General features: G+C 41.7%; 1 protein-coding gene across 1 annotated transcript; it reads right to left on the bottom strand.

Annotated features, from left to right (window-relative positions):
* Positions 1–8303: 8303 nt before the first annotated feature.
* LOC124148532 (serine/threonine-protein kinase PAK 3-like) lies at positions 8304–13577 on the bottom strand. The gene is made up of 3 exons (XM_046519657.2): positions 13506–13577; positions 11737–11813; positions 8304–10884 (listed from the first exon to the last, which is right to left on the bottom strand). Exons 2-3 carry the CDS (start codon positions 11765–11767, stop codon positions 8681–8683), a joined length of 2235 nt encoding a protein of 744 aa, XP_046375613.2. The 5' UTR covers positions 11768–11813; positions 13506–13577; the 3' UTR covers positions 8304–8680.

Genomic DNA, 13577 nt, shown 5'->3' with positions numbered 1-13577 from the left:
GCATGCACGTCGCTATATAAGTGCAATAATCTTGAACGTGACCATGAAAGGTAATCTCCATGAGACGTACATTCTCCATACAGGCATTGAGCAAGTTGAGCACTACAGCTGATTGGCACAAAATTCTAAGCATGACTCGAATTGTGTCCGAGTAATGATGATTTTTTTCTGAGAACAATGCAACAATTATGAAGAATGTAAAACTTCCATTATGGTGCAGTGTTAAAGAGAGGTTCCACTCTCTGGGGACAATCTTCTGTCTAGGTCTAGATTGATATTACTAAAAAATATTCAATTTACAGACAAAGAAAGTGGCTTTACAGTTTGCAAGGACTGCCTGTTAAACTCCAGAGGTCTCCCTTTAAATTCCATTGGGGTGGGGAGGTATCTATTGGAATACAATGTACCACAATCAGTAAATAAAAACCACGAAACCCTGTGCCCAGTAAGGACAATCTGATCAATAATCAAGATCTATATTGTGATAAAACGGGTCTTACATCGCCAAATACATCAAATCATGTGAGCACCTTGATTAAAAACATGAAAGGATATGGAAAATATCTGCTGACAACGAATTGGCGATGCACATGCTTTGCCAATCCTGCAATTGATCAAAATCTGCATGACAGTTTACGAACTGGATTTTGATTTCGGTGTGCGATTTTGATTGGACTATGCATAGACTCGTTAGTCCAGACAAAATGTAACTCCATAATACCAGCCTAGTTTGGCAAGGGTGGAAACTGGACTTTTATAGTCAGTTAACTCCTTTGCCTCGGGAAGATGGAGCATTGTATGTTCCGAGCTGTCCTATAGTGTCTGGTACATACAGTAGTCCGCCTAGCTTGTCATGAGGTCTCCTGTGCCTTATGTGACTTAACAGTAGCAGTGGACAACCACATCTGTTACACTTTCAAGATTTGACAGTTCACGCCTGACCATATCAATTTTTATTAAAAGCCATGGTGCTATATTAGAAGTGAAAATTGTATGAATAGGTCACTAAAAATCAGTTATGACACCAGGTGTTTGCGAAAATGGTTAGCATTTCCTGCCCTACCAGTAGCACCCATATTGCCATGGAATTGCTACAATATTGTATAAAACATCAACGCGAGGAATAATCAGTCTTTATCCACCGAAATAGATCTCATCAGGGACAAAATAGAAGTGAAAATTTTATGAATGGATCACTAAAAATCAGTTATGACACCAGGTGTTCGTGAAAATGGTAAGCATTTCCTGCCCTACCGGTACCACCCATATTGCCATGGAATTGTTACAATATTGTATAAAACATCAACGCGAGGAATAATCAGTCTTTATCCACCGAAATAGATCTCATCAGGGACAAAATAGAAGTGAAAATTTTATGAATGGATCACTAAAAATCAGTTATGACACCAGGTGTTCGCGAAAATGGTAAGCATTTCCTGCCCTACCGGTACCACCCATATTGCCATGGAATTGTTACAATATTGTATAAAACATCAACGCCACAGAATAATCAGTCTTTATCCACCGAAATAGATCTCATCAGGGACAAAATAGAAGTGAAAATTTTATGAATGGATCACTAAAAATCAGTTATGACACCAGGTGTTTGCGAAAAGGGTAAGCATTTCCTGCCCTACCGGTACCATCCATATTGCCATGGAATTGTTACAATATTGTATAAAACATCAACGCCACAGAATAATCAGTCTTTATCCGACGAAATAGATCTCATCAGGGACAAAATAGAAGTAAAAATTGTATGAATGGATCACTAAAAATCAGTTATGACACCAGGTTTTTGCGAAAAGGGTAAGCATTTCCTGCCCTACCAGAAGCACCCACACGCCACCAATTTGCATATAAATGTAAGTGTTTGTTACCTGATGCTGCACAGCAGTATTCTTGCCATTGGAACAAATGCAATTGGATAGTAAATGTTATAGTTCAATACGAGTATGTCATTTTGTAAACAAAAACAAATGTATTTCGTCAGGTAATAAATACAGAATATGATGTTTAGAAGTGGCTATTTTAATGTAGATTTATACAGAAGGTGGTGCTTAATTTCATTCCTGGTATATATTATAGAAACAAGAAAGCTTTTTTTGCCAGATAAAGGTTGTTTTTTTCTTAACTTAACAGTGGCAGGGGAAAAACAAATAAAAAATCATTCAGTGAACAAGATGGGAGGCTGTGTGATAACGACAAAGGTTGAAGCAGGTCCCCTACCCAAGGTCACAGCAGGGATACTGGCATGTAGGAATAGTTCAACTGAACATAATGATATTTTTATATCTATGAATTTATGCATCCTGTGATTATTTACATGAATTAAGTTAATTGGGTGTTTTCAGTGCTGACTTAGAGGACTTGCAATGACAATGGGATTGAGTTGAGCTGAATGGATGTACGAGACTAAGGAAAAAAGGGCAGATAATCTGTGATGATTTAGGATTGTAATGATTGAGGGAGAAACTGAGACAAAATGTATAGAATGAAGAATTTCTGTGGAGATCGTTACAACTGTTAACAGTGGGGGACATGGGTGGCCTAGTCCTCTAAGCCGCTGCAATTCGCTGTGCAGTTGTGTCCCTTGTGCAGGCCGGAAACCTTTGATTGTGGGTTTGAATCCCGGTTCGCCCCGATTGTGTTTCTAGGGTTACCAGCTCCATACCCGTGTGGGTGTCACCAAAGTGGTAAGGCCGGAAACCTTTGATTGTGGGTTTAAATCCTGGTTCGCCCCGATTATGTTTCTAGGTTTGTCAGCACCATACCCGTGCTCGTGGGTTTCACCGAAGTGGTAAACGTCTGAGACCTGCATCCCTTCAGGCTTTCCTCCCACATTAACATGACATGCTGTGACTGGAATACTGTTCAAAGCAGTGTCGTACTATAGTCACTCACTCACTCACTTGTTAACAGTGTGATGGGGGACACGGGTGGCACAGTCGTCTAAGGTGCCGCGATTCGCTGTGCAGAGTTGCGTCTCTTGGGCTCGCCAGAAACCTATGATTTTGGGTTCGAATCCCGGTTCACCCTGATTATGTTTCTAGATTTGTCAGCACCATACCCGTGCTCGTGGGTTTCACTGAAGTGGTAAACGTCTGAGACCTGCATCACTTCGGGCTTTCCTCCCACATTAAGCTGACACGCTATGATATAACTGGAATACTGTTAAAAGAGGCGTTTAACCCAACTCACTCACTCACTAACAGTGTGATGAACAACTGATAAAGATGAGAATTCTGTTGGAGGTTTGTTCCATTACTCTTTCATTTGTAGGGTATTATGAATACTCATACACCATGTAGCATGAGATTACCCCATGGGGATTGTGAGTTAGAATTGGTCTCCAGCATTCTATGCTTGTTTTAAGAGCCGACTTAATGGATCAAGTGGTCAGATATGGTTAATGGCGTTTCATCGAACCACGAAGGCGTAGATCGTTGTTCATAATATCAACCACTGGATTGTCTAGTCCAGACTCGATTATTTACAGGCTGCCATCATATTGCTGGAATAATGCTGATTGTGGCACTAAACAACAAACAAGCAAAGCGTGAGATTATAGTGTCTTAGTGTTGTTTCTATAGGCTGATATGGATGTTTAAAAACAATCTCTTGCCATCAACAGTGAAGACCCAGGTACCCTGAAACTATACTACTCAAAGAAAGTTAAGGACTCGATTCTTTCATATGACTTTTCATGACTGATTAACTATGGTCATATAAAAGAAAGAATCGTGTGTTCTTTAACCTCATTTTAGTAGTAAATATCAGTGATTGTGCATAGATCATTTATAAGTCACTCAGAAATCGCTTTGTGTAGTATATTATATGTATTAATATTTTAATAACACTCTGTGATTGGCCAACCTATTTCCAAGATGACCAATCACAGCCATCTAGTCAACTATTATTTATTCCCCACATTGAACCACTGATAATCAGTTATGATTACAGAACAGTCTTAACATGTGATAATAGAAGAACAAATTCAGAATTGTTTAATTATTTTTTAGTCGTTCAGCTTTGTTGAGTTTTCTTGTTACTTTTTGGGGTGTTTTCTGTTCTTTGAGGTTTACTTTTCCTGCTGCAAGGTATGGGCATTGTGTGAATGTGGTAGATAATGCTGAGTAGAGTAGAATGAGTGCTTCAGTAGATGAACATTTTATGGAGAACTTTTCCTACATATATCACTTGCTTTATGAGCTTGATTTCTGTGGAGTATTGTCCGTCCGTATATGGTCAATAACTGCTTGTAACTAGAACCAAGATAGCAACTTTCTGTTTTTTAACAACAAAGATATATGTTAAGATTCCTTGATAAACAGGTTGTCAGGATTATATACGGGGATATTAAACAAGATGATTTACTTCTAGGTTTTCAATAGGACTATATCTTCTTTTCTTTTTTGAGAAAAGAATTATGTAATTTCAGGTTCTGCTTTATTAGTTTCTATCCTTGGCAACAGGTCTTGTTCCTGAATCTAACGCATGACAATTGCAAGGGCATGTTTAAGCAACATAGATGAAATGTACACTCAGACCCAAACTATTACCGGTAGATTGAGAATCCACTTGCTCCATTTTCGAAAATGGATTTTTTCTTAAAATAATTGGCATTTTGGGGGTGTTTGCTGCAAGACTAAAACTAATCTATCTCTACATGCCACTGTATATTACATTTGCAATTCTTACTGACAGTTTAAGTGTAGGACAAAAGCAGAAAGGAAAGAAGTTTTGAGGAAAATTGTTTGAAAAAGTTTTGGTCTAGTAACTTGCAACGTTGGTAATATTTCTTTAAACCTAGAGCCTATAACTTTGGGCTCATTGTTTAATTAAATTTAAACAAAAAATTAATTTTTCTCTCACAATATGTAACAGAGGGCCTAAATACTAAACCTTAAGTTTCATTCGCTATACCTTTTGTAAGAAGAAATTAAGTGGCATCAGTTTTGTTGTAGGATAGAAACAAATATATTTTGTTTTTTTTAATACTTATTCTAATAAAATCATAATATGATATGATCCCGTCTCAGGTAGATATTCTGTAAGAATTAAATTTCTATGATATTTCTATGTCCTTTAATATATTTCTTTCCTATATGATCTATCACTGTTTACATATTGTCTCTGCATAGACTGACCATTCAATACTATATTTACCATTGTTTGGCAATAGTGGCCATTATAGGACTTAACTTCAAATCTGAATTAATTATGAAATTTAACAAAAGTTTTGAAAGTTGTTAATTTTGATACAAGATAAATATGGAGACCCCTCAGCATGCTCAGGGCTCTGTCTTGTTGATACAGAGAAATAGAACCTTTATTCTTTCAGGACTTTTCTTCGAACTGTCATTACATCATGTTGACTTATGAATAAATGACTATGTACACAATGAATAAATGTGTTCAACGAGTGTGTTTGAATTGTTATCATTTTCTTTTTTCTTTTCTTTTCTCCTTTTTCTATTATTATTATCATCATTATTATTTGTAGAGCATCAAATCTATCAATAAGTATTATCAACAATATTATGCAGATCAATGGATCAGGTTGCACTCAATTTTCATTCCTATCCCCCTGGGAAGGATACGAAAAGCTGCCTTTGAGGCGCAAGAATGTTAACAGTCATATTTTTTACCATCACATCCTCCCGGGTACCCATTTACTGAGGCATATTTCGACAAAGTCACTTGCTGGAGGAGACATCACATGTGCTACCTGTGTGGGACAGGATCCAAGCCCTTGAAACTCTCAGGAACCAAGCTGCCGAATGCTGTCACCCATCCAAGCACTTGTTTTTTGTTAAAGGCTGCACTGGCAATATTCCAGCTATATGATGGCAGCATGTAACTAATCAAATCTGGACCAGGGGCCACGGGTGGCCCAGTCGTCTAAGGCGCCGCGATTCGCTGTGCAGAGTTGCGTCCCTTGGGCACGCCAGAAACCTCTGATTGTGGGTTCGAATCCCGGTTCGCCCCGATTATGTTTCTAGGTTTGTCAGTACCATACCCGTGCTCGTGGGTTTCACCGAAGTGGTAAACGTCTGAGACCTGCATCACTTCGGGCTTTCCTCCAAAATTAAGCTGACACGCTGTGATATAACTGGAATACTGTTAAAAGCAGCGTTAAACACAACTCACTATGAAAGACCTGTGTCACGTTAGGCTTTCCTCACGCAAGAAGCTGACACTTTGATACGAAGTGGACTTAAGGATAACTTACTTTTCACCAATGGGGTCCTACCACTGATCTAGGTGCTATTATCTTTGTTACCAGGTGATTTCCAAATCTAGCAAAGGCTAATTGTTATGTACAGAAAGAAATTGTGAAATAAGCAAATGACCACGCAAGATAATAATGAACAAATGACCTTCAAACACACAGTTTTAAATTTACAATCACAACATACAATACAATGGGTCAACGAAGTGACCGCGGCAATGAGTAACAGGCCTTAGAATATATTGTGTACTCACGTATGTCCATAGTTTTGTCAGTGTCCAATGTCTTGAAACAGGACTGTCTCCGTTCTTGAATCTGGTGATTTGTGTAAGAAGCTTGCGGAATTGGGTGCTTTGAGATACTAGTATGTATCCCATCGGTACTTGGCGAGTAGATAAGACGCGAGTCAGGTCGTAATGGGCCTCAAAACGCACTCTTAAAGAGGTACAGCCAGCCTTCCAGAAACTGTCACATCGCAAAACTCATTGAACGTCATGCTGCACATCCTCTCTGTTTATGTGTGTGTGTGTGCGCGTGCGTGCGTGCGCGCGCTCAAGAACAACCAAGGAAAGGAACCCTTTCTTTTCAACGTAGACATTTTACGAGCGCTACAGTCATTTGATGCTGTATTTAGTGTTGTATTTATTAATTGAGCCCATTGTTGGCTGACTCACTCACTCACTCACTCACTCACTCACACTCCACTTGATGAGGTGTTGAAGTGACCTTGAACTTATAAGTTGTATTGATGTTAAGATGGTTTCCACGTAATCATCACCAATTTATTGTGTTGAAAGGGGCCCGGTTGGCACAGTTGTCATAAGAAAAGGTCAAGTTTATGATTTTCCTTTTGCAAGAAAGAAATGCTGCTTTTTTGTTAGCTCCCTGACTGGAAGTCGCAAACTGTTGCATATTTGGCAACTCCTTTAAACAAGCAGATACTTTGCATAAATGATCCAAGTGATGGTGTCACTGCTCTCGGAATTCTCATCCATAAAATTCATGGCCACCAAGACAGCCTTGTGTACTTGTTCTTTTTGTCCATTACACCATTTGACATGAAGCAAATATATGTTATGTGGAATAACGTCTACATGTTTTGGTCAGATATTATAAGTTGTAGCAGGATCACGAGAGCTTGTGGTATAAAACCTTATGCGGGACACATAAAACCCCATATACCCCGAGTGATCATGCTCACCCACTCACTCACTCACTCACTCACTCACGTCTTGGTGTTCACTCACTCACTCACTCACGTCTTGGTGTTCACTCACTCACTCACTCACTCCCTCACTCACTCACTCACTCACCCACTCACTCACTCACTCACTCACGTCTTGGTGTTCACCCACCCACTCACTCACTCACTCACTCACTCACTCACTCACTCACTCACTCACTCACGTCTTGGTGTTCACTCACTCACTCACTCACGTCTTGGTGTTCACTCACTCACTCACGTCTTGGTGTTCACTCACTCACTCACTCACTCACGTCTTGGTGTTCTCTCACGTCTTGGTGTTCACTCACTCACGTCTTGGTGTTCACTCACTCACTCACGTCTTGGTGTTCACTCACTCACTCACGTCTTGGTGTTCACTCACTCACTCACGTCTTGGTGTTCACTCACTCACTCACTCACGTCTTGGTGTTCACTCACTCACTCACTCTCGTCTTGGTGTTCACTCACTCACTCACGTCTTGGTGTTCACTCACTCACTCACGTCTTGGTGTTCGCTCACTCACTCACTCACTCACGTCTTGGTGTTCGCTCACTCACTCACTCACGTCTTGGTGTTCCAGTGTACACGAGTTCGCAGTTGTGCATGTTGATCTTGGCCGGAAAACTAAAATCGTGGTTTAATTTTTGACCTGGTTGATTGTGTGTCATCGTCCCCCGTCGGCCGGGATGTTGCTCGTGCTGTCAACCACTATAGTTTAGATGACATTATTTATACATTTCCATGATACGGCCGAAATATTGCCAACTACAGCATTTAATTACATATCTCTCAGTTGATTGATTCAGCAAAACATGTTGTGTTTGAAAAATAACACAAAGTAGTTTTATTGTACATTGTCTTACCACACAATATTTTATATTCTTCATTCACAAGCATAACAAAATCATTATAATATATCAGTGAGACAACAAAACAAATACGACATGAAGGTATCAGGTTTCACTACAGACATTGGGCATTTGTAATACCCCCAAAGAATAAAAGGAAAAAAACAATCAACAATTTGTAAAAAAACACACTATGATATGTGTGTACAATGTAAAGCTGTGTATGATTCATTGGCATAGAATTTAAAATGTTCATTAGAAGTGAATTTGTGTACACTAGTTCACTTCAAACGAGGCATTATATAAACGTTCCTCGAAAAATGGGTATTTCTTCATCTCAGCTATAAACACACGCGCGCACACACACGCGCTCATTTCTTGACTCCTTTGTGTCGCACGGAATCAAAAAACGGATGTGCCAAGGCCTCTTTGGCCGTCATTCTATCCAGCGGATCCACTTGCATACACTGTCTGACCAGCGACAGAACCTCTGCATCCTCCTTCACCCCCGACGGCAGGTCAACCACACCCGTGAACAGCTTAGCAGGGAGGTACTGTCTCCCCTCTGGCAGCGTGTAGGGGAGCCTCCCAGTATACAAGTGATACAACATCACCCCGACACTCCACATGTCGTAACGCTTGTAGTGAACCACACACAACTCCCCACTCTCACGCTGCCATTGCTTCTCAGGAGGGGCGAAGTCGGGCGTGAAGAAGTTCACCACGTGGCGCTTTGAGAAGAATCTGTTGAATTTCACCGCTCCTCCAAAGTCTGTTATCTTGGCAAACCCTTTGCTGTTGACGAGCATGTTATTGGTCTTGATATCCATGTGGGAGATACGATGTTTGTGGATGTGTCTCAAGGCGCTGAGAATGCCCCACAGAATTTTCTTAAGGATCGGTAGGGACATTGCCCAATTTGATTTGTCGAAGAATGTCCACAGTTCTGAGGTTTCTACGTATTCCATGACGATAACTCCATGTTGGCGGAACACAAAATAATCGTAAACTTTAACAATGTGTGGATGGTTCAACTTCTTCATAATCTTGTATTCACGCTTAGAGATGTTGAGAAGCCTTTCCTCGTAGGGATGAATTCGTTTGAAAACTTTAGCAGCATATGTGTTGCCTCCCTTTGTAACTTTAAAGATGACAGAAGACGCACCGCCAGAAAAGATCTTCCCAAAATCATATCCATTGATGCTCTTTCCGGTAAAGCTGTTTTCAGGTGTAGATCTTTGAAACAGTGAACTTTCCCCAGAGACATCTGAAGAGTCTTGCTGCTGTGGTTCGACTTCCTGTCTATCATCTGTGGCACCGTGACGTACTAACCCGGATGTACGAGAACACACCTGGGAATGGCCGTGACCTGTGTCCGCGGAGATGAACTCTGCCCGAGGCACCTCGCAACCGTTTCTTGCGACAGCATGCTGTGTCTCTTGTGACGAGAGTTTGGTCGCTGTTGGTTCTTTGTACCTTACCGAATCCTCGTCAGACTCACTGGATGATATATCAGCCAGCTCGGACTCGTGTAAAGAGATGTTTGAGAGCGATAGAAGGGTCAGGTAGGCTTTCGTCCTTCTCAGTGGATGCAAAGCAAGGTCTTGTGACACAAGTAGTGAATGGCGTTCTTGACCCTGACCTTGACCTCGATCCTGACCTTGACTCTGACCTCTTTCCGAATCCTGGTTCTCGATACATTTGTCCTGATGGTGGTCTTGAGTCTGCTTTGTCCTGGTCTTCATTTCAGGTCCTCCATTATCCCGAGTTTGCGAGTGACCTTGATTTTGATGCTGGCGTTTTTCGCAAACCGTGTCATGTTCTTCGTGGTTTGCAAGACAAACTTGTTTCGTGGTGTTTCGGCTTGAGTGTCTCCGATGATTTGGGGCAGGCTTCTTACCATGTCGATCATGTTTTTCCTTAAACATTCTGACCGTGACACACTTTGGATGTCCCTGGTGAAGATCCGGCTCTTCATGGTGCTGCTCACTATGGTCAGACTGACGCTGACACCGATCAAGCCAGTGTTTTATATCCTTCCCATGTCCCATTCGATCATGACGTAGCTTACCTACCTGGCTTTGTTTAGCATTTCGGTTCCGACGACCTTTCTTTAGATCTTTCAGAGGAACATTTAAGAGATCGAAAATCAGAAAATGATTAGCTTGTAGTTTGTATTCATCCACTTGGATGTCCTGACCATCTTTGATGGCCCCTTTCACGAGCCCTGTGTCCTCAAACTGTGCAACTCCCCGACCCTCCCCAAGTCTGTTTCCTCTTTGCTCACCGCTTTCCGCAGCAGCAGCAGCACAGGCAAATGGACTATCATCAGAATCTTCATCAACCCTCGCAAGGTGTTTTTTCCATCGGGATGCAGCCTCGCTTCTGACTGATTTCAGCTGCAGTTTTAGGCAGAGTTTTGAATCACCAAGGGTTCCCAACTGTGATTGACCTTTCCTGTCCTTGAAGAAGCTTGGGACGGTTCCTTCATACTCATTCAACGGGCGTCTCTCATGTTGATAACTGCTAGCTCTTGAGTCCTTGTCCGACACGGAGCCCAGGATCTGGATGTGATCTGTGTGTTAAATAAGGTTACAAGTTTTAATAATGTTTCCCAGCGTATTCAAACTCATATTGGGTGAGATGAATGGTGTTTAATGTAGCGTTCAGGATTATTTCACCTATCTAGCGTCGTGCATCTAGCGTGCGTGCGTGTGTGCGTGCGTGCGTGCGTGCGTGCGTGCGTGTGACATACCATGCCGCAGTTAAACATCGATATCCCATCCAGGCACAGTATACTGCCTACGAGCCGACAAGTTATCCCCTTAACGCCGAGCGCCAGGCAGTTTAACAACAAGTACCATCTTTTTAAGGCCTTTTGGTTTGACGCGGCCGGGGATCGAACCACCGACCTTCCGCTCTCCGAGCACGGTACCACGGAGGTGATCCAACTTAACGTGACCATGTAATAAATGGTTATGTTTTGGACTGTCAAATCGTCAATGCAGCAATGTCAAATTACTACTACTTGCAAAGAAAATCGATCACTCCGGTATACTATTTTTTTCACGTGATCACCATTCAGTTATTCTAGAGTGACATGTTGGCACGATCTGATTACACCGCTATACGCCAGCCTCCGAATTTGCAGAATTGATCCGTCACCAGTACATCATGCACGGCATTTGTAGTGAGTGAGTGAGTATGGTTTTACGCCGCTTTTAGCAATATTTCAGCAATCTCACGGCGAGGGACACCAGAAATGGGCTTCACACATTGTACCCATGTCGGGAATCGAAACCGGTGCTTCGGCGTGACGAGCGAACGCTTTAACCACTAGGCTACCCGACCGCCCCTGGCATTTGTAGAGTGCAGATGATTGGTTCTGATGGTGGACACAAAGTAAATAAAGAAGATAAGCTGGTACCTGTGGGCCTCTCCCCAGCCGGTGGTTTCATGGTGTCTCTACTGTGGGTGAGTCCGCCGCAGTCGATGATGTAGTATCTGATGACGTCATTGAAAGAGGATTCACATTGATGCGAACACAAATACAACAAACATGCATGAAACGATCGTCAGAAGGTTGTGTGGTAACAATGTGACTTAGATTGATGCTAAAGATTTCAGTCACTGGTTCCTCTTGCCTATAGGTACGTTTATTTACAGAACGACATGATACATCTTACAACCTATCATCACCTTCACACAAATAACGTTCCAGATCCAGCTTTACTGCACGGTCCTCAAGTTTGTACATCTTACAAAGATCACAGACACCTGCCTATTGTCCTGAATTGTCAGAGTGAAACAATTTGCTTAAATTTTTGTGTGGATATACCTCTATGACATCAGGGGGCACGGGTGGCCAAGTCGTCTAAGGCGCCGCAATTCGCTGTGAAGAGTTGCGTCCCTTGGGCACGCCAGAAACCTATGATTGTGGGTTCGAATCCCGGTTCGCCCCGATCATGTTTCCAGGTTTGTCAGCACCATACCCGTTTTCGTGGGTTTCGCCGACGTGTTAAACGTCTGAGACCTGCATCACTTCGGGCTTTCCTCCCACATTAAGCTGACACGCCGTGATATATCGGAATACTGTTAAAAGCGGCGTTAAACCAAACTCACTCACTCACTCTATTACATCACGTAATGTCCAAAACAAAAGATTTCACCATTACGCAATACCTTTGATACTCAGGACATATCAATAAAATATCCGGGTTCGCTTGAGAAGGTATTATTAACTTTCTGAAGAATACTGTGAGGTTAATTATCAAATTTTGATGCTGTCCTCTAAACATTTCTTTTTCACCATGATAATGATGCTGATATCTATATACTACGGAAGCCTTTTAGGGCCATTTGTTTTTTTTGTTTTTTTTCGATACTATCTTGAATTTTCAAGATACTAAGTTGAAATTTCAAGTTATTATCTTGAAATTTCAAGCTAGTATCTTGAAATTTCAACTTAGTATCTTAAAATCATTATCTTGAAATTTCAAGATGCTAAGATTCAACTTAGCATCTTGAAATTTCAATTTTTAATTGAAAAAACAACAACAAATAAATGGCCCTAAAAGGCTTCCGTATTTTACGGCGGGATGTTTATCACTATGCTTGTATGCTGTCCCAAATAAATGTCTAATCGTTTGTGGGTTTATGTGTAGCTCGCATATCTGTTCGAAATACATGTAGGACAGACACCCTCGTTAACGTCACATCAGTTGTGGGGGCAGGGGTGGGCCAGACGTCTCAGGCTCCGCAATCCGCTGGGCAGAGTTGTGTCCATTGGGCTCGCCAGAAACCCATGATCGTGGGTTCGAATCCCGGTTCGCGCCGATTGTTTCTAGATTTGTCAGCACCATACCTGCGCTCGTGGTGACACCCAAGGCAATGGCATTCAATTGAAACAGAAGTTGCATCCAGTAAAGTTGAAATTGGAAAGAAACTCGATTGATGCCAAAATGGATTAATGTGAACTTTGGGGGCGTGGTACGTAAGTTGAGCTTCTGATGACGTTGATTTATATCTGATTACCACCAGAGGTGAGGCGGTTATTCAGACCATGCACGAATACCAGTCATTGAACCGAAAAGCGTAATCCTCGCCATCGGGACACGATGGTACGCAATCAGAACATGTCTGTATTGTTTCTGTGAAGAATTTAAATGTGCTGATCAACAAAATCATTTCACCTACCTTTTTTACGGCATGGTGACGGTATGAACGGCGCCGCACCTCCCTCGCCTGTAACTTCGAGACGAGTATGAC

Source organism: Haliotis rufescens, unplaced genomic scaffold, assembly GCF_023055435.1.
Source record: "Haliotis rufescens isolate VD_foot unplaced genomic scaffold, xgHalRufe1.0.p SCAF_6, whole genome shotgun sequence".
Classification (NCBI taxonomy): Eukaryota; Metazoa; Mollusca; class Gastropoda; order Lepetellida; family Haliotidae; genus Haliotis; species Haliotis rufescens.
The sequence above is the reverse complement of the archived record's forward strand: the minus strand, read 5'-3'. Positions and strand labels throughout refer to the sequence as shown.